The sequence below is a fragment of the Pituophis catenifer genome, unplaced genomic scaffold, assembly GCF_029215685.1.
Source record: "Pituophis catenifer annectens isolate HBS135680 unplaced genomic scaffold, rPitCat1.0.hap2 SCAF_3, whole genome shotgun sequence".
NCBI classification, from domain to species: Eukaryota; Metazoa; Chordata; class Lepidosauria; order Squamata; family Colubridae; genus Pituophis; species Pituophis catenifer.
The window spans coordinates 90,157,307-90,175,022 of NW_027256883.1; the positions used below are offsets into that span (position 1 = coordinate 90,157,307).

The 17,716-nt window shown below is 35.9% G+C and overlaps 1 protein-coding gene across 1 annotated transcript; it reads left to right on the plus strand.

The window, feature by feature from the left end:
• The first annotated feature begins 11,996 nt into the window (after positions 1-11,996).
• NDUFS6 (NADH:ubiquinone oxidoreductase subunit S6) lies at positions 11,997-17,453 on the plus strand. The gene is made up of 4 exons (XM_070940785.1): positions 11,997-12,203; positions 15,548-15,601; positions 16,157-16,279; positions 17,321-17,453. The coding sequence occupies exons 1-4, from the start codon at positions 12,048-12,050 to the stop codon at positions 17,387-17,389; spliced, it is 402 nt and encodes a 133-aa protein (XP_070796886.1). The 5' UTR covers positions 11,997-12,047; the 3' UTR covers positions 17,390-17,453.
• Positions 17,454-17,716: the final 263 nt, after the last annotated feature.

The window sequence follows — 17,716 nt, forward strand, 5'->3', positions numbered from 1 at the left end:
TCCCTGTCTTTAGGCCACAGAGTCTTCTTCCTTATTCACCAAAAACCGGCTGTTAGCTGCAGGTTTAAACAAAATTCTGAAAATGTAGTTTTCATTTTGTGCCTTCCTATTTGACAGCTGGTTATGCCTCATTTCCCAGTAAAGCTGGTTTCTAACTATTCTGTCCCTGCAAGTGTTTCTGTTCTGCTTATAAATAATTTCAGTAAAGCCTTTCTGTTGTATTTTTAACCTCATTTGCCTTTATCATCTCTTTTGTTATTGTGCAAAAGTAATCCCATCTCACTTCAGATTCTTTCCAGATTTTTCTGAGTTTCTTAAAATGAGCGATCATTTTCTTATATTCCTATTTGTTGACATTCTTGATCATGATATCTTCCATTGTTCTGCTTGCTTCTTTTGAAACTCTATGTTCAAACATTATACATCCTTCTTGATACACATTTTTGAACTTTTGATCAGCTAGAATTACAATATAATGGGTTGTAGGAAAACGCAGGAAGAAGCCCATACATGACAAAATGTTCCACAGCTGAACCTGTACTATTGTTGCTATAAGGCTGTTTCCCACCAGCTGGTGATATGCAGAAATAAAAAGAATGAATCATTGTGTTGGACTTGCAAAATCAGGGCAGTTACATTTAGCAGTGAATTTTTTAAAATGCAGTAGAAGCATTATTGGGATTGGAAATGGAATTAACAAATTTCATCCTGAAATACCCATTATTTGCAAAGAGAACATCAGGAATCACTACAAAGTACTTCCAAAGAAGACATAGCGAATTAAAGAGAGCTCTGTGAAAGCAGAGCTGATAACTGTAACAAAGGCCAAGGAACCAGTGATGAGATTGGTTCTTTGGAATCTCTCTGGATAAAGAGAGGATAGGTGACCTGTCCAAATATATTCTAAACAGCTGGACCTCATTTCCTAATCACTTTCAGAAATTGCTCATTAAATATTTCTGAGCCAATACAGACTTTCAGAATGACAAGTTTGAAAATGTCGGGTGTTTCTGCCTTCAATCCTGAACGAAAAAAAGGTTTAATTGCAAGCTTACGAATTTAAGAATCTAAAATAAACAGCAAAAAGCTAAATAAGATTTTGATCCCAGAAAGTTATAAACAGACTAAGGGACCAGATGAAATTGGAATATTGAAACTTTCACAGTGAGATTTTGGAATTAATTATAAAGTACAAACAGCTTCTCGTGGGAAATCCTAATTTGGTTTCTACAAGACCAAATTTTTACAAGATCAAATTTACAAGACCATATTTTACAAAATATGGTAGATTTAAAAATTTCATGATTTCAAAAACTGATTACTAGACTGGACTAAAATCTTTAGGTAAAGATGTATGGGCCCATAAGATGGTGCAAAACATTCTAACAATAAAAACCCTGAAGGAGACTTTTTAAGAATAAAATTAGAATAGTACCCATAATATTAACAATGTCAGCAATGATGTTTGCTTCTATTGCTAGACCATGTCCAAAAATATTACTGAAGAAACATCAGATATAGAACAAATCTTATTTGACAAGATAGAGATAGTATCAAAAAGTGGATTTACAACTGACAGGTCAAGAGAATGATTTAGAAAAGAATGTTTCACTGGATCTACCAAAAAAATTAGACAAGATTTTAAAATGTAAAAGGCCTATGCCAAATGACAAACCAAGAGAGTGAACTGGATATGTCTGGCTACTCTTTATGGACTTTTTGCTGACACTGGGACTGAAAAGGTGATGATTTATGGATTTGTTTATACACAAGAGATTGGATATGGGATGAAGAGATAACTAACTTTAAAGAGGGTGAAGAGTTACTAATTTTTTTTATATTGTGATGAAGGTTGGAAATCACTTTTTCACATTTCTTTTCTCTATTATATTTCCTCCTCCTTCCTTCCTTCCTTCCTTCCTTCCTTCCTTCCTTCCTTCCTTCCTTCCTTCCTTCCTTCTTTTACTTTTTATTCTTATTCTCTTTTCTTTAACTTTACTTTGTATTAAATGTTACTATTAAAATAAATCTGATATGAAGTTGAACGTTCAAACAGTTGAAAGAAGCTGTGCTTGACAGAGTTGCATGGAGAGCAATTGCCTATAAAGTTGCCAACAATCGGGCACGACTACATGATTAAAACAACAACAAAATTAAAATAAAAGTTCATAATTAAAAAAGGAATCACTGCAAGTCATGAACTTCATTGATATGGAGCTAGGGAAACTATGAAATGACATGAAATATGAGGTGGGTTGTTTTGTTTTTTTTAAGGAATAATAAGAAACTACCAGAGACATTGAAGCCAGAAGAAACCAAAGTAAATATTAGAACAGAAGTGGAAATTGACTAGAAGAGAAGCCAAATTAAAAAGAAATCTCAGGACAGAACAAAGAATTTCAGAGACTCCTTATTACATATAAGCAGTAATACAATGACATCTGTACAGACATCAAGGATAGAAATAACATGGAAAAGCAAAAAATTCTTTCAAAGGCTCTCCAAGCTCAGAAGAAAGTCCCTGTCCTAATACTTTCTTTTATTCGTATCCTTTTCATGTATTTATAATTATGTTTACACTTGTACCTGTCATAAAATACCTGCTTCATGAAATAAATAAATACTTAAACATATCTGTTTGTAAACCTTTATTCAAAGGATGGATAATAAATGATTCAAAGAAGATCAGTAAAAGATTAAATATATATACTATAATTCTTCCCAATTAGGATATCAATATTCAAGATATCTTAGAAGATACCCACTATTAACAGGAACCTGAATTCACATCAACACTTCAGTGCTTAGCAAGCTATAGGAAATGATGGTATATCGAGAGAAATATGGCAAGCAAGAAAAGAATAAATTTTGCCAGCAAATTTGAAGAATAACACAGAGACCAACAGATTGAAAGAGATTGGTGTATAACTCAATAACAAAGGGAATAAAGTATGCATAGAATCCTTAGTCTCACATGCTAGTGAAATAATCCTTAGGTTCTTCCAACAAACATCCTATATGGAAAGGGAAATAACAGATGTTCAAACTGCTTTTAGAGAAGGCTGAGAAACAAGAAACATTATAGCTGAGGATTGTTGGATAATTTAAAAAGCCAAACAATACTAAAATAAGTCAATACTGTATATGGTTTATTGACCATAGAAAGGGCATTGATTGTATTATCTATTAGGTATTATGTTCTTAAAAATTATAATGCTAGACTATCCCATTATTCTCATGCAAAATCTATACAGGGCAGTCCAAATTAAAAATGTTGGCAAAGGAGTAAGTTAAAGTTGCATCCTCATTTATATATCCTATATGCTTAATACATACAAAGGGAATGGGAAAAGATCATTGTGGCTCAAAACTGGAGTAAGAAACATCAACAACATGCACCATGCCGATGACACTACAGTATCCTGATAGCCAAAAATATGTTATAGACCAGCACTTGATGGGATAGCAATGAAGACCTTGAAAAAATTATTCAGATTTTATGACCTAACTATACCTGCAATGATAAGAATTATGTAGGTAATGTTTATGTTATAGAATTGAGAGTTGAATTTGAAGAAGGAAGATGGAATACCTCAATGTGGAGTTGGAAAAAACTCTACAGAATATCATTGATAGCCCAATAAAACAAGTGGACCATTGAACAACTCAACTCAAAGTTCTCATTTGAGGCATTAGTGACCAGGCTTAAATGATCATATTATGTGAAGACCCAATTACCTTGAAAAGTCAACAATGCTGAGAAAGGTAGAGGGGAAAAAAGAAGAAGCGGATGATCAGCAGGAAGGTGGATGGATTCGATTACAGGGGTGATATTTGCACAATTGGTAAACCTGAAGCTCCAAATCATGTGGTTGTTAAGGTTTGACAGACGTGATGACACGTAATCAATAGCTAACAAAGTAATGGGAAAAGGCTATATGTATTCTCCAGGTTATAACTTGCTGGCAGAAATTCTCTCTCTTCAATTTTCTGAATTTAATCCATATGTTTGACATGTCTGTTTTTCAGTCAATATATTTGGAAGTACAGTATATTCACTGAGTAGAGTATGCTTCTTATTTTCTGCTTTCTATTATACAGTATAAATCTGTTTGATTCTGAGGTTACCCATGTCGTGATATTTATGTTGTATGACTATGAAGTAACAGCTTTAGTCACACATTTCCAAGATTAACATCCAGAAATGCAGTCATAACAAGCACCTATAAGATATTGATCCATCTAACTCAGTATACTTTACTTTGACTGGCAAAGTCCTTTCCCATTGCTAGGATATAGATAGGATATAGATAGGAGAGAGAAAGAGAGAGAGAGGGGGAGAGGGAGGGAGAGAGAGAGAGAGAGAGATTCTGTCTTTCTTTTAAGGATTATTTAGGTTATGACCACAACAAAAAATCCTATAAAATAGATTAGGACAAGGAACTACTTATTTACTTAAAACATTTACATATATAGCCACCTATCTTATAACCAACTCTGGCCAGCTCCCAGACAATGACAACTAAGTGAGCTTTCATGGTTGTGGGTGGAAGTGTACTTTGATCTTTCTTCTCCTAGTCCAGCACATCAACCACTATATGCCTTATTGGCGGTGTACGCGTACAGTATATGGTCAGCCACAGAGTTTGGCCTTTCTTTTCTTTTTTTTGAAATCAGCATCCAAGGACCTCTAAAGGCTAGAGTCAGCGATGATGCAAAGTCATCAAATAAGAGACTCTAATGAGGTAGAATCTCAGGGTAGGTTTCAAGCATCTGCAATTCCTTGGCCTATTAAAAGAAACATTTCAGTAAGTGACATTCTTGGAGTACCCTGTCTGAAGGGTTTGAAGAAAAATACATAATTAGGGTGATAGATGTTGAAAAGAAAGAGTTTCAAAGTCACAAGGCAGTTATTATTCTAAAACACACCCAAACAAAGTAAATGACTGATATGTGGCAGGTTGCTAATTAGATGCATTTTTGTCCCTCCTCTTAATGACAAGCTTTCCTTACAGGGGAACTATCCTGACAAGAGAAAGTAGATAGTTCTGTCAATTTGTAATCACTAGTCGGAGACATACCATTTCACCCATACCTGTTCTTTGTTTGCAGCTGGAATGGTGAGGAAATCATATTGATTAAGCTCTGAAAATTGTTTTCTTTGACAGAAGCTAATTCTAAACTAAGCATTTCCTGAAACAGAATCAGAGAAAACATTTTACATGTCTATCATTTGTCCTTGGAGGACATGAAACAAATAAGTTTTAATAAAGCTTGACACTAGTATTATTCTGTGTGGCCTCTGGCTGTAAGCTTTCCTTTCCCAGTTTGTAGAATCGAAGGGATAAGAAAACAGTTTCACATTAAGAGGAACACACTGTACTGGTTAATCATACCATGCAAAAATAACAATGCTGCCAGCAGGAGAATGGAATGTGCGTGGAAAATAAAATTGAACTGAATTAAGAAAAAATTTGGAAAGGATGCAGCTCAAAGGCTAATATCGGAGCTGCATCTTGGATACATGCCTTTCAATCAATCATTGATGCTTCTGAGTAGAGGAATTTTTGTTATTTCTGACAATAAAACATTTAAAAGGTTACTGGCTAAAAAATAAACTCACTTTTTCATATTGTGTTTTTTTTTTTACAAAAAGAAACCTTATTGGAAATTGGAAATGAATTTCTGAAGGATATTTAAATCTCGGAAAAGTGTATCTGCTAAACAAGAGTCACTGATGGGATTTAGTGACTGGAACAATGCCTTCAGAGTGGGCTAGTCAGTCTTTCAATGATTTTTGTTTGCTTTGCTACGAAAACCTAATTATTTTTAATTCAGGCAAACCAAAGGCATTTGAGGAAATCTTGAGTAAATTTGTGGCTTAAAACTTAAGTAAAATTAATTAAAATAGAAGCTAATTAAGCTTAACATTTTTGTGAATGCAGCTATTAGGTTTGTAACTCATCCAGGTCAAGTATATCATATGAACCCAGCCATTGTCTTTTGTGACTGATTCCCAGCCAAGTACTGCCAAATCTCCCAGGATAATTGTTGGTCATATGCAGACTGGCAATTCATCAAATGCCAATGCTAAATATTTCAAATTCACAGTAATAAATATGGTTAGCTCCTGAGAATTGTACCATTGACCAGAATTGCACAGGATTTACTTTTAATTGATTTTAGTAGGATATGTGTAAATATTCTTGAGAAGTACATAATGCATATATTAATAAAACGCAATTTGGTCATCAGCATGACTGTTCCCCATCTTGTTTCCATCAACCCCATGCAAAAAAAAAAGATGCTATGCCTCTGCTTCCAGCTCCTGTAAATGTTGACACAGGCAGTGGTTGGTATGCATTTGTCCCCTCCTTCCAAACGCTTATTCCACCAAAGTGAAGAGAGTGGGTTTATGCTATATGGGCTGGGGGGTTCTTTTTATATATGACATAATTAATGCATGAAGTGGATTACATCATAATAATAGGATGGATGGGACGACATGCCTGGATGTCAGTGAGTCAACAAAATTAATTAAGTTTGCTGCATGTTGACATCTTTGAGGCAAATGAGGGCATAGGAGAGCAAAGGCAATTTAAACAGAATTAACAGACGAATGCTGAAAAACAGCCCAAACAGAGAGGCTTTTTTTTTCTTTCTTTTTTTTTTTGACACACAAAGTTTGTGGAAGAGAATGAGAGGTTTTAGATCAGCTCTTTTTTTTTTTTTAAATGCAAAAATTACGCTTTGGAATTTCATTCTGCAATGAACAATATGCAAAAATATATGCATACTTGTGAAATAAAAATGCAGAAAAGCTAAATTTGACTAGTAGCTTATGCAGCATTAAGGGATGAGCTCTGGCTTAATCAAACTTGGTTTATTTATTAATAGAGAAGGTTTTGAAAGTAGCAATTTATGAGTGCCATGGTGCAGCTTTTTCTCCTGAAAAGCAGCTTGGTGGGTTAATACATTAACCTATAAATAAAAGCAATGACAGCTCTCCTGTCACTACACACTGATGGACGGTTCCTTTTTCTGCCATTATTGCCTTGTGAATGTGGGAAAATTAATTTAAGTGGTAGTTAATTTCTAATGAATTCCATTCAGCCGGTTAATATAGTCCCTTGATGTTATGGTAACCTTCATGGATCATTGCATTATGTAAATATATTCAACTTTATGCTGGTTTAATATAAAAAAAGATTGTTGAGTTTTCTCAAACCATGCCTTCAAACCTCATGCTCAGAAACACACAGAAAAAAAAAATTAAATAACCCAGAGCTGAATTTTTTCACATATTTATAGTTAATTAATGGTTCCACAAAACAAAACCTTTCAAGTTTGAGACCACCTGCACTGTTTTTCTTATGGTTTCTATAATTTGAGACTAGATTATAAAGTTTTACCCAACAATATACCCACAAGGAAAATCTACATAAATTAGAGCACACTTTTTTCACAGCTAATTTGGAACAATCAGAGAACCCCGCCAGTCAGAGCCCTTTTCCACAGTTTGTTCAAGGCAACAGCAGAATTGGGGCAAAACATGGCCACACACAAATTATTGCTTATTAAAATGCTTTTCTGACAAATCTTGCCTCCTTCTCTTCACTCTATCTTTTTACATCTTCATTTATGTCCTAATGACATCCTCAAGGGACAAATATTTGATAAAGAAATTGGGAAGCGTCTGTCACTCCAACTAATTTCTGTTAAGTGAGATTATTTGTCTGTGGTATTCAGTCTGCTCCTATCTGCATTGACAGTGCAATGTCTCAGGAAGAGGTCTTTCCTTGACTAATTGTAGGTATGGGACTGGCATTAAATTCATGAGTGGGTTACGGTACTACATTATTTAGCTAAGGTTAATAGTATTCATATGGCTCTCCTTAAACATTGAGAGTATTGTGTATGCATGTACCCCATGATCTATATCATTCCCCTAAAACAAATCCTATGTTATTTACAATATGTATGCATGTTTGAGAAAACAATTCTAACTCAAAATAAATCTCAAGAGAAATTATCTTATCACCTTTTCTGGAGAAGTCAAACATTAGGCATGCATAAAGAAAGATTTTGATCAATGTTTTGCTATAGTCCTAGATGTTTGGTTCAGTTTGTGCTAAATAGTGCATTTCTGCCTAATTTCAGCCTGCACAGCATTCCTAGGGGCCATTTTATCATGACAACGACCTGATAAGATGAAGAGTCTTTTAGCAATAATTTAATATCACAAAGCTCTAGGCTGCTGTGAATACATCAGTACAACAGGAACTTTGTGATACACATCTGTCTTTGTAATTGACACAAAAGGATTCAGCTCTGGGATCATTTCAACAGACACTTAAAAATCAATCACATTTCATGTACATATTTTTTTCTTTTAAAATTTAAAACTGATTAATTTTAAAATATACAGAAAACAAGGAACCAAAATGCCTCTTTTGCAGTGCATTGATATAATGTGCTAGGTGCATAGAAAAAAAACACCATCCACCACATATCTAATTTCAGCATATTCCCCCGTGATCCAGGAATTTAGATAAAACTCCCCATGCAATAACTGTTCAGAATAATTTTCTCCTCACCTGTCATTGTTAAAGAGACATTGTCGTTTCTTCAACTAGAGCAAGGTTTTTTATTCACTCTGCTGCAAACTAAGTTTTAAACTCATTAATATGCATTAACCTGCAAGATTCTTTCAGTTGACCTAGTTACATAACCACTTGTTACATGGATTTGTTTTTCTTTAAATAGCATATAATGTCTGTTTCTGGGTCAGTATAAAACAAATATTTATTTTGGTTCATTGTTTTGCAGAAAGTTGCTTTGTGTTGAATCACTTTTGCCACAAAACTCAAAATAAATCTGACTGGTTTTAAATGTGGAATTGATTTCAGGAAATTGAGGTATTTTTTACCAAATCATAAACACCCTCCTATAACATCTGTAGCATCCTATAATTTTTTCTTACACTTGAAGAGCAGGTGGCAGTTGCAACCTTTCCAGGATCATGACTCTCTGCTCTCAGTTACCCATTTGGCCATTTCTCACCTGGACTATTGCAATGTATTCTCCATGGTGTAGCTTCAGCTGGTGCAAATTGTGGCAGAGAGAGCAGTACCTAGAATAGCCCATAATATCCCTTTGCTCTGCAAACTTCACTGGTTATCAGTCTGCTTCTGAGTACAGTTCGAAGTGTCAGTTATGACCTTTAAATGCCTTAATAGGTCCAGACTATCTGATGAAGTGCCTCTTCCTGCCAAGACAAGCCCACCCTACTTCCGCTGGCAGAGATGGCCTATTTTGGATCCTGCCAGTCGAAGAACTCCAACTGTTGGGATCCAGATGTTCCAAAGGACAGGCGCTGCTCTGCTGCATCTACCCTTTGGAACATCTTACCCTCTAAATAAGATCTGCCTCTATTCTGTCCTTCCAGAACCTGAAGACCTGGGTCTACTGGTTGGCCTGGGGAGCAAATTAGGGGTGGGTGGGTGTTTCAATGCTGAAGGTGTTAAGGCGGTCATTCAAGAAGAGACTCGAGGTGGCTGCTGGATTGATAGTACACCTTTCCCCTTCCTTCTGCTCTCCAGCCATCCATTTTTGTATTGATGTATTATTCTCATGTTCCTTTTTCATTGTTTATTTTATAGTACTATTATTTTACTTCTGGTCTGTTTACACTTTCATTTTCTTCCTTTTTATTATTGAAAGCCATCTAGAGTAGCTTCACAGTAAGATAGACGGCAAATAAATTTAACAAATAAAGTTTGCTCCAATTTTTAAAAAAAAACTGCCTACAAACACACAAAGATACAAATAATTTACAAATCTTTCCTATTTGGACTTTAAACTACCCAAGAGACCATATTCTTTTTGCTTCCTTTAACTTAAACCAAGATTAGCAAAAATCATAACAGTACTGCAGAATCACTAAGAAAACTTTTCCAATGGCATATTATTTATTAAAACTCTAAAATTAAAAACATAATCCTGTGTGATAGTTTATATCCCCATGATATTAACTAAGCATCAGTTTGTATGCTTTGCAATTGACGTAACACTTATGACCAAAATTAAGCCATTATAGTCACTAATACAAAAATCAATATATCCCAGTCATAACTCAACATTTTTGCCAATTTTTTTACATTTATCTGTGCACAAAATTGTAATAGCAACAGATCTCAATTGTTGTGTTAGTACATGACATATCTTGCAAGATGTCTATGAACAAACATGAAAGCTAAAGTTAGAAGACAAGGACTGTTTGTAAGCCTTCCTTTTTATTGTAAAGGATGTTTGTTTTCTTTTAAAGCCTTTGTTAATATGCATAGAGAAAAGGAAGAATCAACAGCCATTTTCAACCTTGTATACTTATGACATCTGCCAATGTTTATTTTTGTGGCTGATTCCTCCCAAGCCTTATTAATTGAATTTAATGCACATAGACAGCACAGTAGATGAGCGGCTATATCAACTGACCTCTATCTTTTCCTAGTCTCTTTATTATTAGAAGGAACAGAAAGCAAAATAAACACCAACACAGTAGATTCCGATGCAACAGATGTAAGCATTTTTAATCTCTTCAATTCAAAGTCCACATAATGTTTTAACTCTGTAATATTGACACTCTGATCTTAAACATATTACTTTGAATTTGTATTTTACATCTTGACAGAATTTTACATAGGATCCCGGATGGCGGCATATTACAGTTACTTATTGCAATTTTTATGATACAACATACAAAATTGTTCTTAAAAGTAAGCAATATTTAAAAAGCCAAAAAGAATCATTTCCATTTTGCTGATAAGTTTCATACGTACAAAATCAAAGTCTTGCCCAACCTTTATCTCCAGACTTATTATTTTCTGCAACGAGTTAACATTTGATTGGCCTAATGCGTCCCCTCAATGTGCAATTAGGACAGGTTTTACAACTTCCTCTGTTTATGTCGCGGGAAAGTTTTACAGTATATATACAAACGGCCCTTTTTGCGAACAAAATAACAATCTTTGCAGCGCTTCTTGATGGCCACCTTGCACTTCATGCCAGCAACAGGCTGCCAATTGTAATGTGGGCAGCATGAGAGAAAAGGCAAAAGATGTGCGTTCGGTGACTTGGTAGCAGGTGAGCCAAGCAAGGGAGTCATAGTATTTGAGCATCTCAGGAGCCAGGAAGAAAACGAGCGGGAAGCCGAGCTGCAGTTCAGGGACCAGGTTGTTTTGGCTGTTGCGGCCAACAAAGTTCTCAAGAGCAGAGACGACATGCTGAAAATCCAGGAAACAAGCTAAAAAGGAAAACAGAAAAAAGACATTAGAGCACGGTTCCCCAAACTTGGCAGCTTTAAGACTTGTGGACTTCAACTCCCAGAATTCTCCAGCCATGGAGAATTCTGGGAGTTGAAGTCCACAAGTCTTAAAGCTGCCAAAGTTTGAGGACCTCTGCATTAGAGTAACTACACAACTCTGTCCCTACAGTCTCTTTATTTGATAAAGTTTTCTACGCAATTTTAAAAAAGCGACCTATTTCGCAAGATACAACTATGGGCCACCATATCCAAAGATAATAAAACGATATTGGTATCTTGGAACATGCAATTCACCCACCACTCGGAAGAAGTCCGAATTGGATATCCTTGCGCAGTAAACGACTAGAAGAGGATCCAAACGCGCATGCGCAGGTTCGGCCGCGTAGCTTTCCGGGAAACGGCAGAACCCCCCCCTCCCCCCGCTCGCTTCCGAATCCTACCGCCAAATCAGCCCTTTTGCCCGAGGAACTAAAGCTACGCCGTTAACGCCAACACCACCAACCTTTTACAGCCAACACGACACCAGGCTTTACGGTCAGCAGCAGTACTTCATCAACGTGGATGGGGTTTTTTTTTTACGTTTTTGCGTATTGCGTCAGACGTGGATAGATAGGCGGGGTATGGATTTCGCTCGGCCAACCGGCTGCCTCAGCGGCTGGCGCCTGCGCAGTAGCTTTGTTTGTGGGCGGAGTTTGTAGGGAAGGCTTAAAACGGAGTAAGTGAAATGGCGGCGCCCGCCTTGCCCTTGCGAGGGGCGTTGCGGGCGGGATTTATTTCGCTGGGGGGTAAATTGCCCCCGGCTTCTGTGCGAATTACATTGCGGAGGAATTCTGGAGTCGTGACAAGCCCGACCGGTGAGACGGTGACGCACACGGGACAGGTAAGTAAAGCTCGACCTCTCGGGGAATGCGGAGACCCCCCCCCCTCTTAATTTCCGTCTTCGGAAGGTCCGGCCTGCCTCCTCCGTCTTCGGCTCTGCTTCAAGGGCCTCCGCTTCTCAGCTCTTTGAGGCTCCCGGTCGGTTTGTAGTCGGAATATTTTGGACCCGAGAATGGCTTCTACGTTGTGGCTCCTACGTTGGGTTTGAGGTTTAAATAACTGAAATGAAAGGAAGGATGTAAGTCAGGGGTCCTCAAACTTGGCAGCTTTAAGACTTGTGGACTTCAGCTCCCAGAATTCTCCAGCCAGCTATGGATTCTATGAATTCTGGGAGTTGAAGTCCACAAGTCTTAAAGCTGCCAAGTTTGAGGACCCCTTGATGTAAGTGGTCCAAATGCCTTCCGACTCCCGAGGGTGGTCTGTTAGCAGTTCATGTGCGGAACTTGTCTCTGGTTTTTCTTCCCTGCGAATGCTTTTCGCTGTGCCTCTTCTTATGCCTGATAATTAATAATAATAGTAACAGTTGGAAGGGACCTTGGAGGTCATCTAGTCCAACCCCCTGCTCACGCAGGAGACCTATACTAGGGATTCGAACTGCCGACCTTTCTGATCCACAAGCTCAATGTCTTTCTGTGGAAGCAAAGCCACACATGAATTGTGAAACCACCTGCAAAGTAATACCATTATCATAATAACTTCATAGGCTGTAGCTGGAGGAAGGTTTGGGTCGGCACTTGCTTGATTTTAGAAAATAAACTGGATATTCCACCAGCAGGGAATTAAAACTTCAAAAGGAAAATAAAGAGACGGCAGAGGGTGGATTCTTTATGCCCATCTTTGTTGAGGATACAAAAATAGAAAATAAAAACTCAAAAGGGCAGACTCAATGGACCACTAGGTCTTTTTCTGCTCTCAGTTTTCTATGTTTCTATCTATCTAAAGTAGAGTCCCAGAATTGTTTTTTTTTCCAAGAAAGGAGTTCATGAGCTTGCAGTAATAATAGGTGACTTTAGTACGTATTGACAAATCATAGTATCCGTATTATTCTAAAGTTTTAAAGTAGTATTCTAAAGTTTTAAATGAACTCAAATGTAAAATTGAAGAACTTATAAAGCATGTTGTGTGCTATGTCCCAAAAATTGTTTAGTAGGTAAAGGTTTTATATGTCAGTCACTGGATGTTTTTCCCTGTCTTTTATAGATATTTGATATGAACTGTGATGAAGTAAAAATAACAAAACATGCATCATTTCAGTGCAAACCCTGGTCTTTTATACTTACGCTGTTATGTCATGCATAAGCACATAAGGTCTCTAGTGTGGCAATGCTTATTTTGTTGTTAGACTAAGTATCTTCAAAAAAAGGGACACTCTTTAATCTTAATTGATCTGAAAAATAATACACATTGTTAATTAGATTTAGACATTTTATTTGCTGCTATCATTTGCAGCTTACAAAATACAGCTAAAACTGTCATTAAGAATACCACTAAAAAGAAAAATGAAGCATTTAGGATAAAATTTAGTATGAATATTAAGGCACTAAACATTAAGAAGTCTCAGTCAGAATATGATTATTGTTCCATCCTAACTTGTTATAGGGAAGGGCTAACTCTAACTTTGTTGTTGGTTTGTTCCATAACATAGTGCCTGCCTAGGTAAAGTTGTTGTCAGATGCATTTGTGGTAGGTTCCACAGCATGTGCATATTGATTACTTAATTAAATGCTGGTTCTACTAGCCTGAGCCTTGTAAGATTTTAAACACCCTAATGACAACGTGGATTGGGCTTAAAAGATGCGCCAAAGATCCTGTTTCAACTGAAAAGTTATGTGGAGTTTTCAAGGGCTCATCACACATACATACTGCTGCATTTTATATTTGGGGTCTTCTTCCATGTGAAGAACATTTTGCATACCTATACTTCAAGGTTACCAGCATGAGTCAAGATTTTTTTGGTATTCATAAATCTGGTTTATCAGCCAAAGAACTTCCTATAAAAGATCTTCCTTGCAATAAAAGTTATGGATTATCCAAGGGCAATGACCAATTCAGAAGGAACCCTGGCAATAAACTGAATTCTTAATGGATATTCAACCACTTGTCTATAAATCCTGAAGTACAACTACTTCAATCTTTTTCACATTTACAGGTAGTCCTCAATTTACAACCATAATTGAGTCCAGAATTACAATCATAAGTTGTCATTAAGTGGGTCATCACAGGACCATGCCCAATTATATGATCTATTTGCTGCAGCTGTTAAAACTAACATTGCAGGTCATTAAGTGAATGCATTTTCCCCAATGAATATTTTCAGGCAGAAACCAGAAGTAATACTGGAAACAGGCAAAATATGCCAAAAACTGTGGTCATTGACACTAACATGCTGTAAATGGCCGTAAATGAAAGTTAGTTGTCAAATGTCTAAAATGGGAACACATGTGTGTATAGACCATTGGAACTTCAAAAATGAGCCATTGGGCTCTGGGAGGATCTGTTGTAATTTCAACTGATAGCTAAGTGAGTGGTTATTAAATAAAGGCTGCCTGTAATTTGTTTCTTGTATCCAGTTATTCACAGATATTTCTGCATGAAATTACCTCTATATGTATCTTATTCTGACACACTGGTAGCATGACATGTTTTAAAAAATATTCAGATGAAAAAATAACCCATCTTTTCCTAATATCTTTTAATACAATGGTTTACTGTTTGATGGTAAATTAATAATTCTAAATGTGCTTTGAACAGCAGCCTTTTAAAATAGTATAAATAAAAATCCAGGCAGAAAGTAACACACAACTGATTTAGGTGTTCTAATCTCCAACCAGTTTGAATCAATTGGCAGATTGAAAAAGTATAGTAAACTTCTTTAAAGTAGAACAAACACAATTTATTTATGTGGCTTCATCCATTATATTTGGCATAATGGTATCAATAATATTGAATTTTATATGAAAAGTATACATGAAATTGAGCTAAATATTTTTCCAAATCTAGCAGCATCCATTTGTAAAACAATGTAGGGATCTTTTCTATTTAATACTGAATATATTTTGTTTTTCACAAAATACTGGTTCCTTTGCTCTACAGCAGGGGTGTCAAACTTGCGGCCCGTGGGTCGGCTATGTCAAATGCTGGCCCCACCCCCACCCAGTTTACTGAAGGGGAAAAAAATGTTGATATGTCACGTGACGCTGTGATGACGTGAGTTTGTCACCCCTGTTCTATAGCATCAGAATATCTGAAACTGCTACTAATTATGCTATGGTTTTTTTTGTCCTGTTCCAGATTCGTGAAATCAGAATTCATGTTCTTCTCAGTATTTTCCTTCTTTAATTATAGGTTTATGAAAAAAAAGACTACAGGAGGGTTCGATTTGTTGGGCGACAAAAAGAGGTAAAATCTGAGTCAGAAATGTTTACTGTGAATCTGTAGTTTTTCCAGGTATTGATGAAATGTTCAATGACTTCAGTGTAAAATATCATTGTCTTGTGAGCAAACAGTTGATAGCTTAATCAATAAACCTATGAGTAAGCCCTATTCATTCCCTCAAATAACAGTAGGCTTGCATGTGACACAGTTGAAAGAATTTATAACTTATGGGTAAACCCACTTTAAAAACTTTGTCATAGACGAAAAACACCCTTGTGCTATTCACATAATCCAAACTGGTTATTTCAACACAAATACAATTTAGACATATCTAAAATAATCTCGCAAAGTTAATAGGCATTTTATTTAAACTAGATTGTTATATATGCTAAGAATCTCCTCATTGATGATGACTCCTGGTAACTAAAAAAAAATCAGTTAAACAAATTAGTTACTGAAGGCAACCAATCAATTACTACTCTCTATTAGAATGTTGTGATGATTGCTTGTATCACTACTGCTAAAGTGTATTGCTTGAATTGTTACATAATGAAACATCTTTCTATTTCGCTGTTGTAGGTGAATGAAAACTTTGCAATTGATTTAATTGCTGAACAACCTGTGAGTGAAGTCGAAACTAGAGTTGTATGGTGTGATGGTGGTGGAGGAGCTTTGGGCCATCCTAAAGTGTATATAAATTTGGTAATGTAATTCAATTGTCCATATGTGATCAGTGTTGTTATCATTATGTTTAGAAAAATATGTTCAGGCTACTAAGAAATTCAACTATACTATTGTACTTATCATGGAAGTGAAAAAATATATTGATAATCTGTAATTATAGTTGTATTCAGTTTTGTGGGTCACTAGAAGTATGTCTATTTACAATGATTGTTTAAGTGTAATCCATTCATTATCCATTTTGTATTAACCCATATTCATATCTGTTTTTATTCTCATTATTTTGCTACTTGCAGAAATTTATATGTCAAAGGTTTTTTAATGGAATGTCTTCTGGACTGCACTGGTCCTCAAACTCCTAGTCTAGGAGTCCCCATGACCCATTCAGGGTCATGAAACATGTGAAACATGTTCACATGTTTCATGTGAAATCAAATAATACTTTTTAAATTTCTCAATTGGAATTTGTAGTACTATAAATATCAGTAGATATAATATACATAAACCAAATCTTTTTGGGATTCTCAATCATGTAAAGAGGCCTGACATCAAAATGTTTGAGAACTGCTGTTCAAGTGCATTTTAATGGCACATGTTATGAAATTGGCTAGCAAAATTAAAAAAATTATTGGTAGTCCTCAATTTACCACCAATCATTTCATGACCATTCAAAATTATGATGACCTCAAAAAGGGTGCTTTATGGCCTTAAAAAACTTCCGATCATCATAAAACATTCCCCTCCCCGTGATCACATGACTGCATTTACAACTGGTTGCCAAATGCTTTGCAATCATGCCATCCCTATTTGCAATCTTCTTTGCTGGCTTCCCCAAAAGGTCAGTGGGGAAGCAGACAGGGAAGGTTACAAGCTGCTATTGCATTTCAAAAAACCACATTTCATCTCAGAGGGCTGACTTAAAGGGCTGCCTGCTAAGTGGAGCTCAGCCTCCCTTCCCCCATAAATAAGAAATAATTTTTCATTTGACAGGGAATTTATATGAACATATAAATGTGCAGAAATGATAAAATTGTATTTTATTTTTACCATTTATATTTGCAGGACAAAGATACAAAAACAGGAACATGTGGTTACTGTGGACTTCAGTTTAAGCAGAAGCATCATCATTGACATGTATCTGTCTGACTATGAACTTCTTTTTTCGTTATAGAATAAAATACATATTTAAAACCCATTGTGGATACCTGTTCTTAATTCTATTTTTTACCCTGAAATAGTATAACAAATGTAGAATTCTTTATTTTATCCTTAACTATTGAAAGGTGTTGATATAAAATTAGAACTGTCCATTGAAAAGAGCCCACACTCTAATGCAAACATGGCAAGAAATTAAGAAAAAACATTATATGAAAATTCCTAATTGGGTCTCGACAATGGAAGCAATGATTCATCCTAATACCCTGGATATAAGCAAAATGGCCAAATACAACAAAATTT